Source organism: Bos indicus, chromosome 4 (genome assembly GCF_029378745.1).
Source record: "Bos indicus isolate NIAB-ARS_2022 breed Sahiwal x Tharparkar chromosome 4, NIAB-ARS_B.indTharparkar_mat_pri_1.0, whole genome shotgun sequence".
Classification (NCBI taxonomy): Eukaryota; Metazoa; Chordata; class Mammalia; order Artiodactyla; family Bovidae; genus Bos; species Bos indicus.
Window position 1 is genome coordinate 94,222,877 of NC_091763.1, and position 26,182 is coordinate 94,249,058.

Sequence of the window (26,182 nt, forward strand, 5' to 3'; positions counted from 1 at the left end):
GTGGCATTATTTATAAAAGCCAGTATATGGAAACAGCTTAAGTGTCCATCAACAGATTAATAAATAAAGAAGATGTGCTGTATATATACAATGGGATACTATTCAGTCATAAAAAAGAATGAGATTTGGCTGTTTGCAGCAACATGGGTGGACTCGGAAGGCACTTTGCTGGGTGAAATAAGGCAAACAGAGAAAGACAAATACTGTATGATATTACTTATATGCGGGATCTAAAAAGCACAACAATCTAGTGAATAGAGCAGGAAAAAAAGCAAGCTCACAGATACAGAGAACAAGCTAGTAGTTACCCATGGGGTAAAGGAGGCGGGAGGGGCAATACAGGGGTAGGAGATTAAGAGGCACAAAATACTAGGTAGAAAATAAGCTGCAAGGATATATTATACAGCCTATGGAATGTAACAAACTGTAAATGAAATACAATCTTTAAAATTGTACATCACTATATTGTACATCTGTAAAATACATAATACTGTATATCAGCTATACTTCAATTTTTAAAAAAGGAATACAGCTCATTATTAAAATTTGGAAAATATTGAAAACTTGAAACAAGGAGAAAATCATCTATAGTAATTCCATTTGATACTTGTGTCAGCATTTTGATATTTTGCTTTTTTAGTTCTTTATCAGTGAATTGTGTTTTATTTGATATTATATAAATCATTACATACTACTAGTGGCAACTTGGGATTCTCTTAAACCTGTTCTGTATTTAAATGTTTTCTCTTATTTTACCAAGTAGACTCTGTTTCTCCTCAATTTATCATACGAATAACTGTTTAGATTTTTTTTCTAGCTGATGTACTATTTTACTTCTTTTCTTCACAGCCAAGGTTTTGGAAGAATAGACTCAATTGTTTAATTTCTTTTTTTCCTCTTCAGTCTATTGCACTTCTCACTTCTGCCTCCATTGTTCTACTCAAGTCTTCTTGCTAAGGTAATAACTTATTAACTGCCAAATTCATTAGATATCTCTTAGTCTTCATCCTACCCAGTTTCTCTAGATTTTGATTTCGACTAGCCCCTTTACTAAAGTCTGGGAATATATAACTAGACACAGTCTGTATTCCTAAAGAGCTCTTAGTTACCCTTTTTATTGCTTGAATTTCTCATTAGTTTTTCTTTATCTGGTGCTTAATACTGATATCCAAGAGTATATCTGTTTGTTTCCCTCCTCATTCTTATATTTTCCCCTGGGTGATGTCATTAATATCCTGACAACATACAAATCTGTCTCTAGACCAGACCTCTTTTCCTGGCCTGTTTGCCAGTGGCTACTAGACAGTGCCACTCAAGTGACTAATGAGTGCCTTAAATTCAGCTTGTCTGAAAACAATTTCATCATCTTTCCTGCCAAACCTGTTCTTGCTTCTGTGTTCCTTATTCTGATTAATTTAATGGCTACCTCATCAATTTAGTGAATCAAGCCAGAAATCTGAGAATTACATTAGATTCCTTTCTTTTGCTCACCTCTTGTACAGTTGGTTACAAACTCTTGCCAGTTTTTCCTCTTTACTCTAATTTTTCTGACCTTTTCTACCACTACAGCCTCACCACTTATGTGTTTCATTTTATATTTCAGCTATAGAACTATTTGCAGTTAGTTGCTTTAAATTCTTAGAAGAAGTTAGGTTGGGAAGGAGATATTTTTTAAGTTGCAATTTCTTGCAGTACCACACTGTGTCATGATTCTGCACATAACCATTTTTTCTTAGACTGCCATTTCCTAAATCCCTTCTAAGACCCACCCAAGTATACGTTACACAGCTGTTTTTCTGTTCTCTCTTTTAATGCAAATAGATTACTTATACTGAGTAGTTACTGTGTGTCTGCCTCTGTTCAGGGTGTTTTACAAATATTAATTCATTTAATCCTCATAACTTTGTGAGGTAATTAGCTTTCTCATCCCCTTCTGTAATGAAGAACTGCGGCTTATAGAGAAGCTGCAGAACTTGCAAGAAGTGCATATAGCTAGTAAATGACAGAGTTAGGATTCAGACTGTCTCTTAGACTTCAGAGTCTGTGCTATTGTGTCTCTTCTTTGTGCCATCACTTTCTTTTGTTTATACAAAGGATCACAGTAGTTATATTGAATTGCTTTGCAAGTATTTGTTTTCGAACTTATCTAACTATGGGCTTTTTAAAAAAAATTGGAAGACAATTGCTTTGCTTCTGCCTTACAATGTGGATCAGCTGTTAGTATACATACATATATCTCCTCCCTCTTGAGCCTCCTTGCCACCCCCTCCTCAATCCACCCCTCTATGTTGTCACAAAGCATTGGGGACTGAGCTTCCTGTGTAACTATGGGCTTCTTAAAGGGAAAAATAACGTTTTATTCTCTGTCACCTTCCACAGGACTAGAACACTGCCCCATTTATAGCAGACTTTTCATAAATATTTATTGAATGAATTAGTAATTGTCAATATCTATAGTTACTCAGGCAGAAGAGTTGAGTTTAGGTTATTTTACATTACATAAGGCTAAATAAACTTCTTTAACCTAGGAATTTAGCACATACAGTTTTTGCATGGCTTTTCCAAGTACAGTTTTATGTCTAATCTTATCAGTGGTTGTTGTATCCTTCTGTCTTTTCCGCGATTCCACCCCTTCCTGCCTTTTCAGACTTTTCAGAATATTTACATTTTTATCACTTACCTGTCTTCTGACCCTTTCTGTTGATCAAGTCATGCCTTTAGCATTTGAGCTTGCTCAAGTTTTATCTTTCTGGTTGTGCCCTTTTCTTCAGAGCCAAGTTTGTGAAAATATTGACTAGAGTTGAGGTCTTCATTGCATATCTCCCCCTCTTTTCTTTGAAGTAGCTCTTGTTAAAGTCACAGGTGACTTATGTGTTGTCAAATCAGGTGATGTTTTTCAGTTTGCACCTTACCTGATCTCTCTTCATTTTGAAACATCCTTTTTCCTTTGCTTCTCTGGCATCAGCTCTGGTTTTCTTTTTGTGTCTGGCCACTCATACTAAGTCTTCTTTGTTGATCCTTCTTCTACCAGGCCTTTAAGGAATTGGAGTTCTCAAGTCTTGGTCCCATGCCTCTGCCCTTCTTTTTTCAGATTATTTTAGGTATTTTTTTCCTAAATCCATGGTGTTCATTTTTCAGTTATATATGAAGAAATCAGGCCACTTTGTAATTCTGCCTAAATCGCTCTTGAGGGCCAAATAGTTGCCTTCTTCATGTCTCCACTTACATGGCATTTACCCCTCAAGTTCAGCATGTCTAAAACGGAATTTGTGACGTTTCTTTATTCTAAGGGGGGAACTATTGGACAGTTTTAAGCAAGGGAGTATGTGATGTGATTTACATTTTTTTGTGTATGTGTGATTTTCATTTTTTAAAGCTTACTGTAACTGCCAGGTAGAGAACGGATTGTGGGAAATGGTAAAAGTGAGGCATAAAGGCTATTTAGAAAAATACTGCAATAGTCTCCTAAAAAGATGGTAGTGGCTTGGAACAGGGTATAGTGGTATAAGTGGTGAGAATAATTAAATATGAGATATATTTTGAAAATGGTATGAACAGGATTTATTATGAGGTATGAAGGAAAGAGAAGAATCAGGATGGCTGCAAAGTTTTTGTCTTAAGCAACCGGATGGATGATGGTGTCATTAAATGTGATGGAGCAGACTGAGACAAGAAGGATTGTGGAAGTCAGTCAAGAGTTCTCTTTTGGCTGTGTTAAGCTTGACATGCCTATTTGACATCTAAGTAGAGGATATAAGGTAAACAATCCCCATATATAATCAAATCAAGGGAGAGGTAGAGGCTCAGGATATAAATTTCGGAATTATTAGCATGCAGATGGTACTTACAGTCACTGTGGAAAATTCTAAAAGAGATGGGAATACCAGACCACCCTACCTCTCTTCTGAGAAACCTGTATGCAGGTCAAGAAGCAACAGTTAGAACCGGACGTGGAACAACGGACTTGTTCAAAATTGGAAATGGAGTACGTCAAGGCTGTATATTGTCACCCTGCTTATTTAACTTATTTGCAGAGTACCTCATGCAAATGCCAGGCTGCATGAAGCACAAGCTGGAATCAAGACTGCCAGGAGAAATAACAACCTCAGATATGCAAGATATGCAAGTGATACCACTTCAGTGGCAGACAGTGAAGAGAAACTAAAGAGTCTCTTGATGAAGGTGAAACAGGAGAATAAAAAAGCTGGCTTAAAACTCAACAGTCAAAAAATTAAGATCATGGCATCTGGTCACATCACTTCATGGCAAATAGATGGGGAAAACAATGGAAACAGTGACAGAATTTATTTACTTGGGCTCCAAAATCACTGAACAATGACTGCAGCCTTGAAATTAAAGACTCTTGGTCCTTTGAAGAAAAGCTATGACAAACCTAGACAGTGCATTAAAAAGCAGAGACATCACTTTGCTAAAAAAGATCTGTACACCCAAAGCTGTGGTTTTTCCAGTAGCCATATACAGATGTGAGAGCTGGACCATAAAGAAGGCTGAGCACTAAAGAATTAGCTTTCGAATTGTGGTGCTGGAGAAGACCCTTGAGAGTCCCTTGAACAGCAAGGAGATCAAACCAGTCATTCCTAAAGGAAATCAATGCTGAATATTCATTGGAAGGACTGATGCTGAAGCTGAAGCTCCAACACTTTGGCCACGTGATGCTAAGAGCTGACTCATTAGAAAAGACCCTGATGCTGGGAAAGACTGAAGGCAGGAGGAGAAGGGGGCAACAGAGGATGAGATGGTTGGATGACATTACCTACTCAGTGGACATGAATTTGAGCAAACTCCGGGAGATAGTGAAGGATAGGGAAGGCTGGCATGCCGCAGTCCATGAGTCGCAGGGAGTCAGACATGAGTTAGCGACCAAACAACAACAGATGCTGTTTTTAAGATCTTTTTAAAAAAAAAAAACACACAAAAAACAGTCTTTAGTATTTTTGCACACCCAGATCATTAGACTGTTACCAGTATCTATACTGGGCAAACTTGTAGAACACATAAAAAAGTTATGCTCACTTACGTATGTAAATATGATTTCTTATTATTGAACTCAACCTTACCTGCCTGTCATTTTTTTTTTTTTTTTGCCTGTCATTTTTTAAAAATTATTTTTGTTAAACTGAAAAACACTCTATAAGCGTGATAAAATAGTATACAAGGGAGACCAAATCTCTCTTCTCCTTAGATCACTAATTCTCCAGAGGTATCACATCTGTTAGTTTTTAGTGTATCTTTCCAGAATTAAAATTTGCATATGTATACATATAAGTATGGAGTTTCCCTGATAGCTCAGTTGGTAAAGAATCTGCCTGCAATCAGGAGACCCTGGTTCCATTCCTGGGTTGGGAAGATCCGCTGGGCAAGGGATAGGCTCCCCACTGTAGTATTCTTGGGCTTCCCTCATAGCTCAGCTGGTAAAGAATCCGCCTGCAATGTGGGAGACCTGGGTTCGATCCTTGGGTTAGGAAGATCCCCTGGAGAAGGAAAAGGCTACCCACTCCAGTATTCTGGCCTGGAGAATTCCATGCAGTGTATAGTCCATGAGGTTGCAAAGAGTCGGACACGGCTGAGTGACTTTCACTTTTGCTTCACATGTAGATATGTTTATTTTTGAACAAATTAAAGTAAATACATAAAGAATACATATTCTTTCTGGAGTACATATTCTTTCTGCACCTATTTTTATTTTTACTAAAAATATATTGTAGGAATTGTTCTATATTAGTATATTTAGATTGATCTGATTCTTCATGGCTGATAGTATTGCATTGTATGGATGTATAGTAATTTATCAGCTACACAGTCTTTTTAAAACAATTTTATTGGAGTATAGTTGATTTTCAATATTGTGTTCTTTTCAAGGTATATAGCAAAGTGCCAGCCACACAATTGATAGATATTTACATTTTGTCTGGTCTTTTACTCTTTAAAAAGATTGTGTAATGCATGGTGGTAAATATTGCTGACTTGCCCTTCAATATCTGTGTTTTTAAAGTTTTCTTTAAGTTATAGAATTTTAAAACTCACACTGATAGTTATCTCTTTACCTTACTCAACTTTCCCATCCAGCTAGTCTTTAAGCCCTTGTGTTTTATCCACATATAGTAACTATTATTAGCTAAGAATTTTTATAAACATTTACTCATAACCTAATGAGGAGTAGGTAGGTTAGTAGGAGTAGGTTATTGTTCCCTTTTCATAGAGAAAGAAACTGAGGCCCAGAGGGTAACACCTTTTCTAAGGCCATATAATTCACAAGGGACAGAACCCTTATGATTTGGATGCAGGCAATGTGGTCCCATTGTCCATGCTTTTAACTTCTGTGCTGTCCTCGTCTCTGTTGCCTGTCTTTCCCAGTAGTGCCATAATTCAGGTGTTCATTGCCTCAAATTTGACTTTATTAATACAGGTAAAGGCTTCCCCAGTGGCTCAGTGGTAAAGAATCTGCCTGCCAAGCAGGAGATGCAGGTGCAGTCTATGTGTTGAGAAGATCTCCTGGAGAAGGAGATGGCAACCCACTCCAGTATTCTTGCCTGGGAAATATGGACAGAGGAGCCTGGTAGGCTGCAGTCTCTGGGGTCACTGAAGAGTTGGACATGACTTAGCAACTAAGAAGACAAATAGACAACACAAATATGGCTAATTCCCCACTTTTCCAAGTTTACTTTACACCACTTTTAAGAAAGTCCTATGTTAGTGTCTGTTTTCACTAACTGAAAGAAATTGGAAGAGGATTGTCATTTTTATGATAAAGCAAAAATATGGGTTCAGCATTTGTTTTGCAGTGAGCTGGTACAGAGGCAGCACACACCCCAAGCAGCGTGAGTGGCCCTTCCAGGCCCCTTCCCTGGAAACTACACTCATCATCTCAGCATCAGGCCACCATAGCTTTGCACTGTGTCTGTGAGTATCTGGGCTTTATCAGGATTTATTTTGTACATCAGTTAGCACAAAGGTAATTAAGGTAATTGCTTCTTTGCATAACACCATTATGCTTAGGAAAGGTTTCATTGGGAACGGTCTGCTTTAGGATAACAGGGGAAACCTGTAATGTTTTTGTCACTTTCAGTCTTCCTTTTCTATTTCATTCTATATGCTGAAACAAGATTAATCTGCCCAAAGTGTAACTATGATTATTGCTTCCCAGATCAAAATCCTTAGTACCTTCCTGCTGCATTTAGAATTCAGCTCTATCTCATGCTCTTCTTTTTTATATTGCTGTACTGTCAGTCAGTTTGCTCCAAGCTTTATCTAAGGTGTGATCATTGAGTTGTCTAAAGACTAGACAATGAAATTAGAAGTAATTAAACCAAAAAAAAAAAAGATGAGGTAAACAGTCATTGGAGTTGAATGGTGCTTTTTTAGAAAAGTTGCTTTCCCTTTTTACTTAGTGTCTCTTGCCATATGGTTTCATCAGCAAACTATCAACCCAGTTAATTTGAATCAGATGTGTAATTGATCAAAGCTTAGCTGCACACATCTTGGTGTCACATAAAATAAATTCCTTAAAACACACGGAAGTACACAAACTTGATGCAGGAATATGAATTTTCTAATGTGAATTAAAAAGGACAAAAGAGAAGCTCCAGCAAGACGGTAGGAGGGGCAAAATTGTGTTTAGAACCAAACCCCATTCCCACTAGAGACTCTCAGAGGGCTCTAACAAAACCTGGAACACACAAGGAGACCCCACAGAGCCTTAGCCAGACCTGCCTGTGAGGGTTTGAGTGTTTTCTGTGGAGGTATGGGTCAGCAGTGGCCTGCCGCAGGGGCAGGGACTCGGTGCAGCAGACCTGGCTGTGGCATAAGGCCTCTTGGATGAGGTCGCCATTAACCCCACCATAGAGCCGCCAGAACTTACACAGGACTGGGGAAACAGACTCTTGGAGGGCACAAACAAAACCTTGTGTGCACCAGGACCTGGGAGAAAGGAGTAGTGACCCCATAAGAGACTGACCTGGACTTTCCTGTAAGTGTCCAGGAGTCTCCATTGGAGGCGTGGGTCTGCGGTGGCCTGCTGCAGCATTGGAGGCCTGCTGCAGGGTTGAGTGTGGCAGTGCATGCATGGGACCTTTTGAAGGAGGTCACTATTATCTTCATTATCTCCACCATAGTTTGGTCTCAGGTCAAACAACAGTTAGGGAACACAGCCCTGCCCATCAACAGAAAATTGGATTAAACATTTACTGAGAATAGCCCCACCCATCAGAACAAGACCCATTTTTCCCCACAGTCAGTCTCTTCCAACAGGAAGCTTCCATAAGCTTCTTATCCTTATCCATCAGAGGGCAGACAGAATGATAACCACAATCACAGAAAACTAATCGAACTGTTCACATGGACCACAGCCCTGTCTAACTCAATGAAACAATGAGCCGTGCTGTGTAGTGCCACCCAAGATGGACAGGTCATGGTGGAGAGTTCTGACAAAATGTCCACCGAAGAAGGGAATGGCAAACCACTTCAGTATTGTTGCCTTGAGAACCCCATGAACAGTATGAAAAGGCAAAAAATATGGCACTGAAAGATGAACTCCCCAGGTTGGTAGGTACCCAATATGCTACTGGAGAAAAATGGAGAAATAACTCCAGAAAGAATGAAGAGACGGAGCTAAAGCAAAAACAATGCCCAGTTGTGGATGTGACTGGTGATGGAAGTAAAGTCTGATGCTATAAAGAACAATATTGCATACAAACCTGGAATCAAGGTAAATTGAAAGTGGTCAAACAGGAGATGGCAAGAGTAAACATTGACATTTTAGGAATCAGTGAACTAAAAATGGACTGGAATGGATGAATTTAACTCAGATGACCTTTATATCTACTACTGTGGGCAAGAATCCCTTAGAAGAAATGGAATAGCCCTCATAGTCAGTGAAAGTCCAAAATGCAGTACTTGGATGCAATCTCAAAAATGACAGAGTGATCTCTGTTCATTTCCAAGGCAAGCCATTCAATATCACAATAATCCAAGTCTGTGCCCCAACCAGTAATGCTGAAGAAGCTGAAGTTGAATGGTTCTATGAAGACCTACAAGACTTTTTAGAACTAACATACAAAAAAGATGTCCTTTTCATCATAGGGGACTGGAATGCAAAAGTAGGAAGTCAAGAGATACCAGTAATAACAGGCAAATTTGGCCTTGGAGTACAAAATGAAGCAGGGCAAAGGCTAACAGAGTTTTGACAAGAGAACACACTGGTCATAGCAAACACACTCTTCCAACAACACAAGAGAAGACTCTACACATGGACGTCACCAGATGGTCAATACTGAAATCAGATTGATTATGTTCTTTGCAGCCAAAGATGGAGAAGCTCTATACAGTCAGCAAAAACAAGACCGGGACCTGACTATGACTCAGATAATAAACTCCTTATTACAAAATTCAGACTTAAATTGAAGAAAGTAGGGAAAAACCACTAGACAATCCAGGTATGACCTAAATCAATTCCCTTATGATTATACAGTGCAAGTGACAAATAGACTCAAGAGATTAGAGCTGATAGACAGAGTGCCTGAAGAACTGTGGACAGAGGTTCATGACATTGTACAGGAGGCAGTGATCAAGACTATCCCCAAGAAAAAAATGCAAAAAGGTGAAATGGTTGTCTGAGGAGGCCTTACAAATAGCTGTGAAAAGAAGAGAAGCTAAAGGCAAAGGAGAAAAGGAAAGGTATACCAGAGTTCCAGAGAATAGCAAGGAGAGATAAGAAAGCCTTCCTCAGTGATTAATGCAAAGAAATAGAGGAAAACAATAGAATGGGAAAGACTAGAGATCTCTTCAAGAAAATTAGAGATACCAAGGGAGCATTTCTTACAAAGATGGGCAAAATAAAGGACAGAAATGGTATGGATCTAACAGAAGCAGAAGATATTAAGAGGTGGCAAGAATACACAGAAGAACTATACAAAAAAGATCTTCATGACTCAGATAACCACGATGGTGTGATCACCCACCCAGAGCTAGACATCTTGGAATGCCAAGTCAAGTGGGCCTTAGGAAGCATCACTATGAACAAAGCTAGTGGAGGTGATGGAATTCCAGTTGAGCTATTTCAGATCCTAAAAGATGCTGCTGTGAAAGTGCTGCACTCAATATGCCAGCAAATTTGGAAAACTCAGCAGTGGCCACAGGACTGGAAAAGGTCAGTTTTCATTCCAATCCCAGAGAAAGGCAATGGCAGAGAATATTCAAACTACCACACAATTGCACTCATCTCACACGCTAGCAAAGTAATGCCCCAATTCTCCAAGCCAGGCTTCAGCAGTATGCAAACCATGAACTTCCAGATGCTCAAGCTGGATTTAGAAAAGGCAGGGACACCAGAGATCAAATTGCTAACATCCATTGGATCTTCAAAAATGCAAGAGAGTTCCAGCAAAACATCTACTTCTGCTTTATTGACTACTTCCAAAGCCTTTGACTGTATGGATCACAACAAACTGAAAAATTCTGAAAGAGATGGGAATACCAGACCACCTGACTTGTCTGCTGAGAAATCTGTATGCAGGTCAAGAAGCAACAGAACTGAACATGGAACAACAGACTGGTTGTTGGAAAGGAAAGGAGTATGTCAAGGCTGTATATTGTCACCCTGCTTATTTAACTTATATGCAGAATATATCATGTGAAATGCCGGGCTGGATGAAGCACAAGCTGGAATCAAGATTGCTGGGAGAAATATCAATAACCTCAGATATGCAGATGACACCACCCTTATGGCAGAAAGCTAAGAAGAACTAAAGAGTCTCTTGATGAAAGTGAAAGAGGACAGTGAGAAAGCTGGCTTAAAGCTCAGCATTCAGAAAACGAAGATCATGGCATCCAGTCCCATCACTTCATGGCAAGTAGATGGGGAAACAATGGAAACAGTGAGAGACTCACTTTTTTGGGTTCCAAAATCACTGCAGATAGTGACTGCAGCCTTGAAATTAAAAGATGCTTGCTCCTTGGAAGAAAAGCTATGACCAATCTAGACAGCATATTAAAAAGCAGAGACATTACTTTGCCATCTGTCTGGTCAAAGCTATGGTTTTTCCAGTGGTCACATATGGATGAGAGAGTTGGACTATAAAGAAAGCTGAGCACTGATGAATTGATCCTTTTGAACTGTGGTGTTGGAGAAGACTCTTGAGAGTCCCTTGGACTGCAAGGAGATCCAACCAGTCCATCCTAAAGGAAATCAGTCCTGAATATTCATTGGAAGGACTGATGCTGAAGCTGAAACTCCAGTACTTTAGCCACCTGATGCAAAGAACTGACTCATTGGAGAAGACCCCGATGCTGGGGAAGACTGAAGGCAGGAGGAGAAGGGGATGACAGAGGATGAGATGGTTGAATGGCATCACCGACTCGGTGGACGTGAGTTTGAGCAAGCTCTGAGAGTTGGTGATGGACAGGAAGCCTGGTGTGCAGCAGTCCATGGAGTCGCAAAGTGTTGGATACGACTGAGTGAACTGAACTGAATGTGAATTGGGTACCTTTAAAAGAGGTAATGTCTTTAGCTTTAAATACTATGTATATACAAAGGAAAACATTGAGGAAAGCATTCAGGGAGAAAAATAACTTCTCAAAGCTGTAACAAAATCTTTTCTATTCAGTTTTGATTTTAAGTCCAAAATTTGTGCATTTTTAGAAAGAATACTTCAGTACAAGTGTTCTTGTGAAATGTTACTTTTTGTAATTTTTGTTTCTAAGTAAAGAACAGCTATTTCTGAATATAATGGTTCATGCAAATATCTTACTAGAAATCATGTGTACTTTGGCTGTATTAATATCTGGCATTTTTTTAGTTTTGCATTTAAGATATTGGCTCTCTGCTTATTACATAAAAGGATTATTATCAAATTTTCAGGATAGTTTGTTTCTAAATACCAAATTTTAAGAGTTTTTTAAAAATCCAATGTTAAAAATTAATTATTTAATGAGTATTTTGTTCTTTTTGGGAAGATTAGTCCACCACAAGCTCTCATTGCCATTGGTCAAGTCTAGATCTTTTCTTGGAAGACACTGCATTTACCAATAGAAAATGGTGACTTGAGAGAAAGCAAAGTTAATTTATATAAAACAGTTGTGTCTTCACTTTCAAAACTGATCACTTTTCTAGTTTTAATCAAGAAACAATGAATAGCAAAAATAATAAATGGCATTTCTGGATACAATTGTTTGACTGTTGGAATTTTTGGATTTCCTTCTCCTTAGGAGTTCCTCAGTTTCACTTGCAGAAATAACATGGACTCTGTCTGTAAGGAGCTACCCATCTTCAGTGTTCCTTAAAGGAGGGAGGTTGCAAAATTTTAGATCAGCAGGCTTTGTCAAAATGATTTGATTTAAAAATCTGTTTTTCATATTTAGTCTCCTAACATCTGTACTCATAGAGTACGTAGTCTTTTTTTTCTCTCTCTTTCTCTCAGAAATGTTTTTTGGGAAAGAGGTTATTCTCTGGAAATTCAAGTTACAGAGTACAAGAAATCCAGGAGCAAGTAAAGACCAAACAGTGTAGTCTAGCTCTTGGGTGAATTATTACTATAAATTTTCATTTCAGTATAATTAGGATTCAGATATGTAGTTGTTAGTAAAGAAACTGATCAGATTGTTTTTTAGGGTTGTAGAAAAATATTCGATATTTTAGCTTAATATGCTTAATACAGATCCTTTTGCTATAGTTTACATTTCTAGACAGGTGCACATCAACACGACATTGTAAATCAACTATACTTCAAAAAAAAAAAAAGCCACATTGACACAGATAACTTAGAGCACAAATGCAGACTCTTTTTTAAATCTTTAAACATAGAAAACAACCTATAAGGAGTAAAAAAAAAGTTTTAAAATGACTTTTAATTTTTCGCTTTTCCCCTCCTCTAAAACGCCTTAGAATCATAAAATATTAAAATTGAAAAAGACCTTGGAAGTCATCTTGCTTTATCTTCTACCCATTGTGGAAATCCTTTTCACAATAGGTCTAATTAAAAAAAAAAAAAAATCTCTGTTTAAAGAGATCTTCTTATTTTGATCTCTTCAGTTAATGGGTTGCCTATTTGCAGAGAGCTGTCAGATTATTTGTTGTCTCTAATTGTTACAAAGATTTGCCTTCAATTCAGCTGCAACTTTGAGTTTCTCCCAGTTGTGTTTTCTGGTAGAATACTACCCTTTGAAGACAGTTATAACATTCTGGGTCTAAAGTCTTTTCAGTTGTATCTTCTAGTAGAATATGGAATAAATCCATTCCTTCTTCATTTAGCTACCCTTTGAAAACAATTGTAACTTTCTGGGTCTAAATTCTTTTTGATTTTTTAACTTGGGGGTCTATAAATTCACAAGTCTGTGGATAGTCTTCAGAGGATTGTATCATATGTAAAATTGTGAACATACATGTGCTTTTTTCTGGGAAGAGAGCCATAATTTTTATTAGTCTCAGTGGAACCCAATTCCCTACCAAAGTTAATGTACCAGACCTACTGAAATGGACCTGGTAATCTGGACCTACTGGAATGGACCTGGTAATCTGCTTTTTGTTTTTGTATTTTTTAATAAGCTTGCAATGAGCCATCTAGTCCAGCATCTCAGGAACCATTGTACTGGGTAAGTTCTAAGATTAAAGCCTTTCTGATTCTGTTGAAAATGGTAGAATTTTTAGAGCTTTGGAGATAGTCTAGTATATATATAGTTTGTGATGTGCTTATAGTTTTATCCTTCCTATCAAAAGATTAAACTGGTCCAAGAGGGTGGGGTTTTTATTTAAAACTTTATTTCAAAGTCTTGGGAGCCTGTGATGATGTTATTTTAGATTAGAAGTGTTCCTAGAATTTGTGTTTGTTAGATCCTGATATAGTATTTCAATCTAACAGAAGTTTATGAATTACAATACTTTTTGATTAATTTTTAATCTGTAAAAATTTTAGCCTCTTTTGTTTTTACTATTTCTAAGGAAGGATAGTATCATTTATGAACACTGGTTTCCGGGCTACCTTTTGGAACAGTTTAATTACAGCTCCCCCTGTGCTCCCTCCCTCCTCTGAAGACAAAACTACTCACCCAGCAAGCCCTTTTTTTTTTTTTTTTCAGTAAAGTAGTACTTGAATAACTAATAATATAAACTGAAATGACAAAGAATAGCTTAAGATTTGAAGATGTCTCTCAGTGTGCTGTGATTACTTAATTTTTATAGAATAAAAGAAATCTATGATCGGCCTACCTTTTGCTACACGTGTTAGAGGAGTAGTGTCAGAAGAACAAAGAGACTAAAGTGAAAGAAAACAGAAAAATGAAGCACGGCAAGGGAAATGAATATGTTTTAATGACCAGTAGAAATGGCAAACAACAAAAAGGCGAGAACCAGCAATTTTCATTCATTTACCATTTATTTATAGAGTTGGCTTATAAGCAGATACATGTGAAAATGGAATATTTAAAATAAATAAGGAGTGTGGTTAAAAAACAGAAGATACAATATCTGATGTCTGGGGGAGCAAATTGCTGCTTTTGCCTCAATATTGTTAGTTCCCTAAAGATATATTTCCTTTGCATGTATTTGGGAAGTACAGTAGAAACCAGCAAGTAGTCAACAGCTGCTTGCACACTACTTGAAGGCCCCTAAAAGAATCAGAGTGAGCTTCAAGTTGCCAGCACAGTTGTTCCTCACAAATTTTGACTCCTAAAAACCTAAGGGATGGGAATTATTAACAGTTATTCCAGTAGATAGCATATTCAAAAGCAGAGACATTACTTTGCCAACAAAGGTCTGTCTAGTCAAGGTTATGGTTTTTCCTGTGGTCATGTATGCATGTGAGAGTTGGACTGTGAAGAAGGCTGAGTGCCAAAGAATTGATGCTTTTGAACTGTGGTGTTGGAGAAGACTCTTGAGAGTCCCTTGGACTGCAAGGAGATCCAACCAGTCCATTCTGAAGGAGATCAGCCCTGAGATTTCTTTGGAAGGAATGATGCTAAAGCTGAAACTCCAGTACTTTGGCCACCTCATATGAAGAGTTGACTCATTGGAAAAGACTCTGATGCTGGGAGGGATTGGGGGCAGGAGGAGAAGGGGACGACAGAGGATGAGATGGCTGGATGGCATCACTGACTCGATGGATGTGAGTCTGAGTGAACTCTGGGAGTTGGTGATGGACAGGGAGGCCTGGCGTGCTGCGATTCATGGGTTTGCAAAGAGTCGGACACGACTGAGCAACTGATCTGATCTGATCTGATCTGATTCCAGTAGTTAGGAATAATTTACTATGGTTTTATTCTTAAGTGGCAGTATAATGATACAATTAGCTTTCTTTATCCACGAGTTCCACATCCATGGATTCAGCCAACCTTGGATCCAAAATATTTCGGGAAAATAAAAAATTCGAAATAGCAAACACTGAAACACCTGGAGTAACAGGCAAATTTGGCCTTGGAATACGGACTGAAGCAGGGCAAAGACTAATAGAGTTTTGCCAAGAAAATGCACTGGTCATAACAAACACCCTCTTCCAACAACACAAGAGAAGACTATACATGGACATCACCAGATGGTCAACACCGAAATCAGATTGATTATATTCTTTGCAGCCAAAGATGGAGAAGCTCTATACAGTCAACCAAAACAAGACCAGGAGCTGACTGTGGCTCAGACCATGAACTCCTTGTTGCCAAATTCAGACTTAAATTGAAGGAAGTAGGGAAAACCACTAGACCATTCAGGTATGACCTAAATCAAATCCCTTATGATTATACAGTGGAAGTGAGAAATAGATTTAAGGGCCTAGATCTGATAGATAGTGTGCCTGATGAACTATGGAATGAGCTTCGTGACATTGTACAGGAGACAGGGATCAAGACCATCCCCATGGAAAAGAAATGCAAAAAAGCAAAATGGCTGTCTGGGGAGGCCTTACAAATAGCTGTGAAAAGAAGAGAAGTGAAAAGCAAAGGAGAAAAGGAAAGATATAAGCATCTGAATGCAGAGTTCCAAAGAATAGCAAGAAGAGATAAGAAAGCCTTCTTCAGTGATCAATGCAAAGAAATAGAGGAAAACAACAGAATGGGAAAGACTAGGGATCTCTTCAAGAAAATCAGAGATACCAAAGGAACATTTCATGCAAAGATGGGCTCGATAAAGGACAGAAATGGTATGGACCTAACAGAAGCAGAAGATATTAAGAAGAGATGGCAAGAATACACAGAAGAACTATACAAAAAAGATCTTCACGACCCAGGTAATCACGATGGTGGGATCACTCACCTAGAGCCAGACATCCTGGAATGTGAAGTCAAGTGGGCCTTAGGAAGCATCACTACGAACAAAGCTAGTGGAGGTGATGGAATTCCAGTTGAGCTGTTCCAAATCCTGAAAGATGATGCTGTGAAAGTGCTGCACTCAATATGCCAGCAAATTTGGAAAACTCAGCAGTGGCCACAGGACTGGAAAAGGTCAGTTTTCATTCCAATCCCAAAGAAAGGCAATGCCAAAGAATGCTCAAACTACCGCACAATTGCACTCCTCTCACACGCTAGTAAAGTAATGTTCAAAATTCTCCAGGCCAGGCTTCAGCAATATGTGAACCGTGAACTTCCTGATGTTCAAACTGGCTTTAGAAAAGGCAGAGGAACCAGAGATCAAATTGCCAACATCCGCTGGATCATGGAAAAAGCAAGAGAGTTCCAGAAAAACATCTATTTCTGCTTTATTGACTATGCCAACGCCTTTGACTGTGTGGATCAGAATAAACGGTGGAAAATTCTTCAAGAGATGGGAATACCAGACCACCTGACCTGCCTCTTGAGAAATTTGTATGCAGGTCAGGAAGCAACAGTTAGAACAGGACATGGAACAACAGACTGGCTCCAAATAGGAAAAGGAGTTCGTCAAGGCTATATATTGTCACCCTGTTTATTTAACTTACATGCAGAGTACATCATGAGAAACGCTGGACTGGAGGAAGCACAAGCTGGAATTAAGATTGCCGGGAGAAATATCAATAACCTCAGATATGCAGATGACACCACCCTTATGGCAGAAAGTGAAGAGGAACTAAAAAGCCTCTTGATGAAAGTGAAAGTGGAGAGTGAAAAAGTTGGCTTAAAGCTCAACATTCAGAAAACAAAGATCATGGCATCCGGTCCCATCACTTCATGGCAAATAGATGGGGAAACAGTGGAAACAGTGTCATACTTTACTTTGGGGGGCTCCAAAATCACTGCAGATGGTGACTGCAGCCATGAAATGAAAAGACGCTTACTCCTTGGAAGGAAAGTTATGACCAACCTAGATAGCATATTCAAAAGCAGAGACATTACTTTGCCAACAAAGATTCGTCTAGTCAAGGCTATGGTTTTTCCAATGGTCATGTATGGATGTGAGAGTTGGACTGTGAAGAAGGCTGAGCACCGAAGAATTGATGCTTTTGAACTGTGGTGTTGGAGAAGACTCTTGAGAGTCCCCTGGACTGCAAGGAGATCCAACCAGTCCATTCTGAAGGAGATCAGCCCTGGGATTTCTTTGGAAGGAATGATGCTACAGCTGAAACTCCAGTACTTTGGCCATCTCATGCAGAGTTGACTCATTGGAAAAGACTCTGATGCTGGGAGGGACTGGGGGCAAGAGAAGAAGGGGACGACAGAGGATGAGATGGCTGGATGGCATCACTGACTCGATGGACGTGAGTCTGAGTGAACTCCAGGAGTTGGTGATGGACAGGGAGGCCTGGCGTGCTGCGATTCACGGGGTCGCAAAGAGTCAGACACGACTGAGCAAGTGATCTGATCTGATCTGAATCTGCTTCACTCCCGCAACTATTTACAGATAATTTACATTGTATTTACAACTACTTACATAGCATTTACATTGTATTAGGTATTATCAATCTAGAGTGGATTTGAAGTATAGAGGAAGATGTGTGAGTAGGTTATATGCATACTTAAGCCTTAACCATTTTATAGAATAAGGGAGTTGAACATCCTTGGATTTTGGTATCTGTAAGGGGTCCTGGAACCAATCTCCAGTTGAAATTGAGGGATGACTGTATAATGGAGCATCTTGGGAGAGGAGAGTAACTTCTTTAAGGAGTTGGGGGAGTGTATCTTTGGTTGAGAATTACTGCCTCAATATTCATTCATTCATTTAACAAGTATTTATCAAGTGCCTCTATTACACATACTTGTTTTCAGGTGCCAAATTGAATTGAGGTTATGAGCATTATTGACTGCATGGGTTTGAATCCTGGAGTTTTTACTTATTACTTGGCTAAGTGACCTTGGGCAAATTACTTAATCTCTCTGTGTCTTAGTTTCCTCATCTGTAAATTTGGGATCATAATTTTTATCTATCTCTGAGTTGTGGTAAGGACTAAATGAGTTCTTGGAAGAGAATTTTTTTAAGGAATACAGTTATTTTCACACACACACATACAGACATATATACATATACATAATGCATGACCAAACCAGAACACAGTACAGTGTAGCACTGTAACTCATATTTTGGTTTGTATTAATTTATATACTGTTTTGTTTCAAAAAGGATTTGAGGCAGAACCAAAGTCTCTTAAAAAATACTCTGTACCCAGGCAGCACAGCAGAATCGATACAGGTTCAGATCTTATTTTGAAAGGCAAAGGCAGACATTTTAAAATGAATGTATATACATGCTGCAAATAGAGTGTATACTCAGTACATGTCATTTCTCTCATGTTTAAAAGGAAGTAATTTACTTAACAAATTGGTCACTGTCAGCCCAAAGTATGCCGTGGCACAGGTAGACATAGTTCTGTGAGTACATTAGGAGTAGAGTGCAGGCTGAATTTTAGCTCCCATTTATCCACTTGGCATGGAGTTCTCATGCAGTAACCAGTCTGCACAACCATGCAGTGATTCTGAATACAGTATTAATTTGCTTCTCTTTGGAAATTCGTTATGAATATTAAATTGTATAAAGCAGTAGGACCATATCATCTAAACTAGAATTCTTAGATCGAGTTCTCTGTCAATAGTTCTGATTGTTAAAATATTCATTCTTGTTTCTGATAGGTCATTTTGAATGCAGTCTGCTCCATATCAACATAGTTAGGTTTTTCTTCTTCATTCTGGTTTTTATTTTCCATACTTTTTACCTTGGAATATTGTAAATTTACATGCAGTTGTAAGGAATAATTCAGAGAGATCCATATACCCTTCATCCAGTTTCCCAGATGATAATATCTTATTGCTATCGCATAGTAACAACCAGGAAATTGACATTGATATCAACTTACTTTACTCGGATTTCATTAGTTTTATATGCACTAATTCATGTGTGTGTCTATGCATGTGTTTTGAGTTCTGTGTAATTTTGTCACATGTGTAGATTTTCATGGCTGCCTAGTCAAGGTACGGCACAGATCCATTTACAAGGGCCCCTCAAGTGTAGGCACAGCCACCTTTCCTGGCAAACCTCTGGCACCCCCTAGTCTGTCCTCCATCTCTATATAGTTTCATCATTTCAGTTATGTTATATAAGTGGAATCATGTAACGTCTTTTTTTTCCCATGTATCCTTTTGACGCTGGTTTTTTTTTATTCAGCATAATTCCCTTGAGAGCCATCCAAGTTGTTGCCCCCATCAATAGTAGTTGATTGGTACTGAGTAGTCTGCCATGGCATAGACGGAACCACAGTTTGTTTACCCATTCTGAGTCATTGGAAAGTTGGTCAGGTTTTGGCTGTTGTGAATGAACTTTCTGTGAACATTTATGGACAGGTTTTTGTGTAAGCATAAGTTATTTTTTTTCTCCCAGTTTGCTTGGTGTTGAATTTTATCAAATGCTTTTTCTGCATTTATTGAGATGATGGTATAGTTTTTCCTCTTTATTCTGTTTTTTGTGGTGAATTATACTGATTTTTGAATTTTTTATCAGTCTCATTTTGGGGACAAATTTCACTTAATCATGATGTTATCCTTTCTATGTAATTTTGATTTGATAATATTTTGTTTAGAATTTTTGTGCCTGTGTTTCTAAAAGATGTTGACCTGTAATGATTTTTAATATCTTTATCAGACTTTGATATGATGGTTCTACTAGTCTTATAAATGAGAAGATTCTCTATTCTCTGTAAGCATTTGTGTCTGCCTTAAATGTTTGGAATGATGCCATCTTAAAGTCTTTACATAATACTTAAGTTTATATTTTCTATCAATATCTATATTTGTCACCCTCTGTATCTTTTTTTTTTAACCATTCATGAACTTACCCTTCTCCCAACCCTTCTTTTTACCCTTACAATTATTTGTCAATATCACCTGAGAGTACACTTGTGAATGTTAGTAAGCTTTTGTTTTACTAAAACACTTATTCAGTAAGTCAGCACTTCTCTGCTTACTCTTTTCTTTTACTTTGATGATGATTATTGAATTTTTAAAAAATTCTAGATATATATCTCTGAGTAATTCTTTCACCAGAATTCTTGAGAGAAGCAAAAATTTTGTGTCTTTGTGCATTCAAAAATGTCTTGGGAGGGACTTCCCTGGTGGTCCAGTGGTTAAACCTCCATGTTTCCTTTGCATGTGTCATGGGTTTGATCCCTGGTTGGGGAACTAGGATCCCATGAGGTATGCAGTACAGCCAAAAAATAATAATAAAAAAATTTTAAGAATGTCTTAATTTCACTCTCATAATTGACTGAGAGTTTGAGTTGATACAGATTTCTCATTTTAAAAGTATATCTAGTTGTCCCAGGACCATTTGTTGAAAAGATTATGCTTTTCTCATTGAGTAATCTTGTCACCCTTGTCAAGTCAATTGACCAGATGTATATGGATTTACTTGTAGACTCTTTAATTCTGTCCCATTAATACACATGTCCATCCTTATGCCAGTACTACAGTTTTGAATACTATGTCTTTGCAGTAAGCTTTGACTCCAGAAGTATAAGTCTTCCAGTTCAGTTCTTTTTCAAGATTATTTTGGTTTTATGAGTTCCTTGTTTTTCCATATGAAGTTTCATATTAGCTTGTCTGTTTCTGCAAAAAAAAGCAGGTGGAATTTTTATAATAATTGCTCAATTCCCTTTTATATCTTATTAAAATGCTTCCCACCTCTTTTTCCTTTTATACTGTATTCAGGTGAATTTCTTTGGCTCCATCTTTTAACTAGTAATTTAATTCGTTCTTTTTTTTCATCCTTAATTAATTTTTTTGTTAGTTAAATGATCAAAATTTAATTTCTAAAAGTTCCAATTTATTTCTTCTTAAATAAATGTATTCAGTTCAGTTCAGTCGCTCAGTCGTGTCCGACTCTTTGCGATCCCTTGAATCGCAGCACGCCAGGCCTCCCTGTCCATCACCAACTCCCGGAGTTCACTCAGACTCACGTCCATCGAGTCAGTGATGCCATCCAGCCATCTCATCCTCTGTCTTCCCCTTCTCCTCCTGCCCCCAATCTCTCCCAGCATCAGAGTCTTTTCCAATGAGTCAACTCTTCGCATGAGGCGGCCAAAGTACTGGAATTTCAGCTTTAGCATCATTCCTTCCAAAGAAATCCCAATATTACTGTCTGGTATATCTCAGGATAGTAATTGTACCTAATCTAAGGTCTTACTCTATTTAATTTGTTAGCTCTCTTTCTTTGGGTGTGAGTTCTTTTTGTAACATTAATAACTTTTTCATGTTTGGGTCTTGGTTTTGTGCTCACTCATCTTTATTTGATAGTCCTGGTTAGCCTTCCTGTGAATGTTAGATCTGTTTACTGCAGCAAGTCTCCACTGACTGTGGGTAGAGATGGACTATGCAATTGCCAGTCTTCTCTAATGTCTGTCCCCTTTTTCCTAGGATTTAATATCCACTCAAAGCTCTGTCCTGTCTTTTTTTTTTTATCTTTAAACTTTATTGTATTGGTTCTGCCATATATCGAAATGAATCCTCCACAGGCATACATGTGTTCCCCATCCTGAACCCTCCTCCCTCCTGTCCTGTCTTTTTGATCCAAGTGTTTATATACTCATTGTTCCTACCTGGGGAGTGACACCTTTCTAGTTTGATGCCATTGTTCTTATCTGGAAGCAACGACTCCTAACCAGTTATGCTGAAATTCTGTAAATTATTTCTGTTCTTTCTGCTTTCACCTCTGGGCTTATTTAGTTAACTCTAAGGGCTGTTCAGATCACTTGCAATAGCCTTCTACTCTGGGTGTGTAGGACTGTGATAAACCTCCTTTAAGCTGATTCTATCAGCTTTTCATTTTTCAGTGATTGACTAAGACCATTTCTTGCTCTTTTTTGATTATTTATTTTTTAAATGGCTTTTGTGTTATTTGTGAGGTTTTGGGGAGAGGGGAGTTGCTTGCAGTGTGCTCAGCCTACTGTCTTGATTATTGATGACTACATCATATTTATAGTGTAATAAATAAACAGGAAAAACTTAAAAGCTAGCCAAAAATAAAATCTTGATGAAATGATTGGAAAATTATGGTTTTTGTTTCGAAGAGTAGAAGCAATCACAAATGAAGATTGACACTCAAATATATAAAAATTAAAGCTTCAATAAACAAAATTTCAGGAATATGTTTACTTGAAATTGGAAAGATATATTTGGTATGTTGCTGGTTTCTCATTTTATCAGCTCTTTGGCTAAAGGAAGAAAACAAGGCTTCTGAAGTTAGTGCCTACTTCGCCTGAATAACCCTCTGCAGAGTCAATATTAGCCCGTGCCTTTGACAGACTTATGTTGGTTGCTGACAGAGAAGCAGGCCAAAGATGTATGACAAATTCTGAAAAAACATCAAAAAGCATTTTTGATTACAACTTTGGTTCAGTAATTTTCAGTATTACTCCCTCACTGTTATCTAAATTTGTTTTATATTTTTCCACTATAAAATAATGTATGTCTTAGAATTTTGGGATAATATAAAAGGAGTGATAATCCTCAACCTGAATCATAACCGCTGTTAGCACTTTGATATGTTTCTTTATAGTATTTTCTTATCATAGCTTCAAAAAAATTAGTAATATGGTATTGTTTTTCTTCCCGTCCAAAAGTAATACCTACTCAGTGAGAAAGCTTGGAAAATAGAGACAGCACTAGGAAAAGAAAACAAAATTGCTCTTAATAACTGCCCAAAGATAACCACAATTAAAATCTGATGTATATCCTGCCTGAATTTTTCATGACTATATATACTTTTTTCTTTGTTAATATGGTATAATACGCTACTGCTATTTTGTACCTGTACTTTCATTTGCAATATATTGTGAATGTCTTCTCATGTTAGTAAATACTCTTGTGTGTATTTTTTAGTGGTGTGTAGAATGTGAATATATTTAAGTATGTTTACTTAGCATACTTAACCATTTCCCTATGATTGGACTCTGAAAGTGTTTCAGATTTTTTACCATTATAAATAATACCGTAGTATCTTTGTCCATACGTCTTTCCATGCATCTATGATTGTTTCTTTAGGAATAAATTCCTAGAAGTGGAATAGCTGGGTCAAAGGGTATGTACATTTCAATGCTTTTGATACATAAAGATGTCAAATTTTAAGCTAATCGCTTGTTATATTTTGTCTCGTATTGCTAATTGTTTTATGTGTTTGTCTTGTCTCCCTAATTAGAATATAAGCTCCTTGAGGGCAAGGGAAGTTTCTTATGCATCTTATGTATCCTTTGATAGTGTGGTTTTACAATGTTGGACTTATGAGTGATCGACAAGTATTGTATTGATTAAAAGCTGTGGTTTTCCAATTTTTGGATGCCATAAACCTATAAATTAAAAAACATATATCTATTTGGGGATACAAACAGGCTTGCAAAATTTCTATTTTTCTAAGAAAGAATATTAAAAAACAAAATCAGCTACCATTTTTTATCACCTTCATCTCACAAAAGAATATTTAATAACAGAAGTTTCTAATTTCTGAAAAAAAGAATAGACTTTTAAATGGAACATTTTAGCATTTAAAAAACTTACTGCCTTGTCCATATTTTTCTTATTTTGTGTTGTACTAGTAAATCTTTACCTTAGCCTAGCAGTGGTCCATAGGCCAACATTTGGGAACTGCTGATTTAAAAGACTTAGAGGACTAACAGATAAACTCTTTGCAAAATAAATAATTCTTTCCTTTGCCCACAAGTCTCTCTCCTCCACAATATTAAGTATACATGTACAGGTAATGCCATTTCATTACACAGAATTTGTGTATCTCTACATACAAGTACTACATCTAAGATATTTCCAGTTGCCAAAATAAAAAACTATATGCTTTCTAAGGAATTTGAGACAGGTTAAGTGTGATGTAGTAGAAAGAAGGCACGTATTAAGAGTCAGACTGCCCAGACTTGACTCCTGGCTTTGGCATTAAGTCACTTAATTTTTTTTTTTTTAGCTTCCTTACTTATAAATTAAGATGATAATATCTTCCTTGAAGTGTTTTTATTGCCCCTGTTAATAGCAGTTACCTCAGTGTAATGTAATTATTTGTTTAGGCATCTGCCTTCCTCAGAAGACCATGAGTTCTTGAGGCTAGGAGTCATATCGTCCTCTGGCCTGGGGCTCACAGCAGAGCAGGTGCTTAATGAAATGACTGTTGAAACCGTACAGGCTTATTGTGAGGATCAAATGAGATAACATGTATAGAAGCTCTTTGTAACTTTAAATTCAATACCAATGTTAATTGTTTTTATTGCCTATAAGAGCTGTCTTTGGGAGCTATCAGCACTTTGAGAAGAGACAAAATTATCCCATTAACACTTTGCATTTTTCTTCTATATTATAAGAACAAGTTTTAATTGGGATTAATGTGCAGTTAATTTGCTTCCTGTAAAGACAGAAAAATTTCCTTATTTTTCTCCCCCCACTGGGGAATTGTCAAATGTTAAATGTTTGTTTTATTCGTTTGCTATCATAAAATTTTAATTTAGCGAGATCAGCTTATTTCATATTTAAAGAATGATGCCCATTGCTTTATCCTGTTAACCATAAAACTGATAAAAGAATTAACACCAAACCCAGAAGAGAACAGGAGCCTACGTTATATCAAATTAGTTTTAGTAAGAGCTCCCTTTTTAACATTCACTGACTTTTAAAAATGTCATCGTTTCTGATCTGTTTATAAAGCTCCTGGTAAATTTTTGCCACAAGATGGCATTGGTGATTATTGAATGCATGTTCTATTGAACCAGAATTTTGAAAAATGGTGCACATAATTGTTCATATTCTTTTGGGGATGAATTGAAAACCTTCATCACTGCTTATATATTAATTTGATTTTGTTTTGACTTTCAAAACAGGGTTAAATGCTACTTTACATCATTTCTTTCTGTATTCAAGTATTGTTTTGTTTCCTGTTTTTCTGTCTTTATAACTGCAGTTGCTATGTATTATTTGCCATGTGTTGTATGTGTCTGACTTATTGCTGATAATTGTGGTAACAGGTAAGAAGAAAATACGATGGGACCCAGTTAGGAGGCGCTTCATTCAGTCCTGTCCCATCATAAGGATCCCTAACAGGTTTTTGAGAGGTGGGTGATAACTAGCAAGAGATCTGTGCTTCATATGGGTTAAAGGGAGCTTTGAATTTTCTAAACTCAAAACTCTGGTTTTTAAAAATTGTCTGAACAGCTAAAATTGGATTAAGGGAAGTCTAGAATTTTAATTTTAAACCTGTATTTCATATTGAGCACTGTTGGAACTGTAATTATAAATTTTGGGAAGTTAGAATTACTTCATGTGTATTAGATGGTAGAAATAAATCATCTCACTATCAGTATTATTCCCTTGTAAGTATATTAAAAAGAACTTTGAATAATTTATAAAATAAGGGTATGGGAAATGCTTTTCTAATATGATTTTAAGGAAGAAATAAAATTTATATGACTGTAAATTTGTATGTCAGAAGCCATTAATAAGATAAAAGGGAGAAATATTTGTAACAAATGGTTAGTATCATGAATATATAAAGAGCTCTTACAAATTAATAGTTTAAAAACAAATACCCATTGGAAAAATAGGCAAAAGAACATGAACAATTAATAAAAAATAATAAAAAGCTCAATAAATATGAGATGTTTATTTTCACTATTGTTATAAACATAACTGAAATAATAAGATTTTTTGCCTATTAGGTCAGCAAAGACTAAAAATAAGAGTACTCAGTGTTGCAATGGTATGGGGAAGTCCAAACTCATATACTGAAGGAAGTATAAAT

The 26,182-nt window shown here is 37.2% G+C and overlaps 1 protein-coding gene across 4 annotated transcripts in view; it reads left to right on the forward strand.

Annotated features, from left to right (window-relative positions):
• The window catches only part of KLHDC10 (kelch domain containing 10), a 97,167-nt gene that overhangs the window by 10,313 nt on the left and 60,672 nt on the right, over positions 1 to 26,182 (forward strand). For 3 of the 4 annotated variants that reach the window (XM_070788165.1, XM_070788167.1, XM_019959080.2), the window contains exon 2: positions 25,410 to 25,496. The exons of the other annotated variant lie outside the window; for it this stretch is intronic. In XM_070788165.1, coding sequence (XP_070644266.1) covers positions 25,410 to 25,496 — 87 coding nt within the window. The remainder of the gene's footprint in view (positions 1 to 25,409; positions 25,497 to 26,182) is intronic. 4 annotated transcript variants of the gene reach the window in all.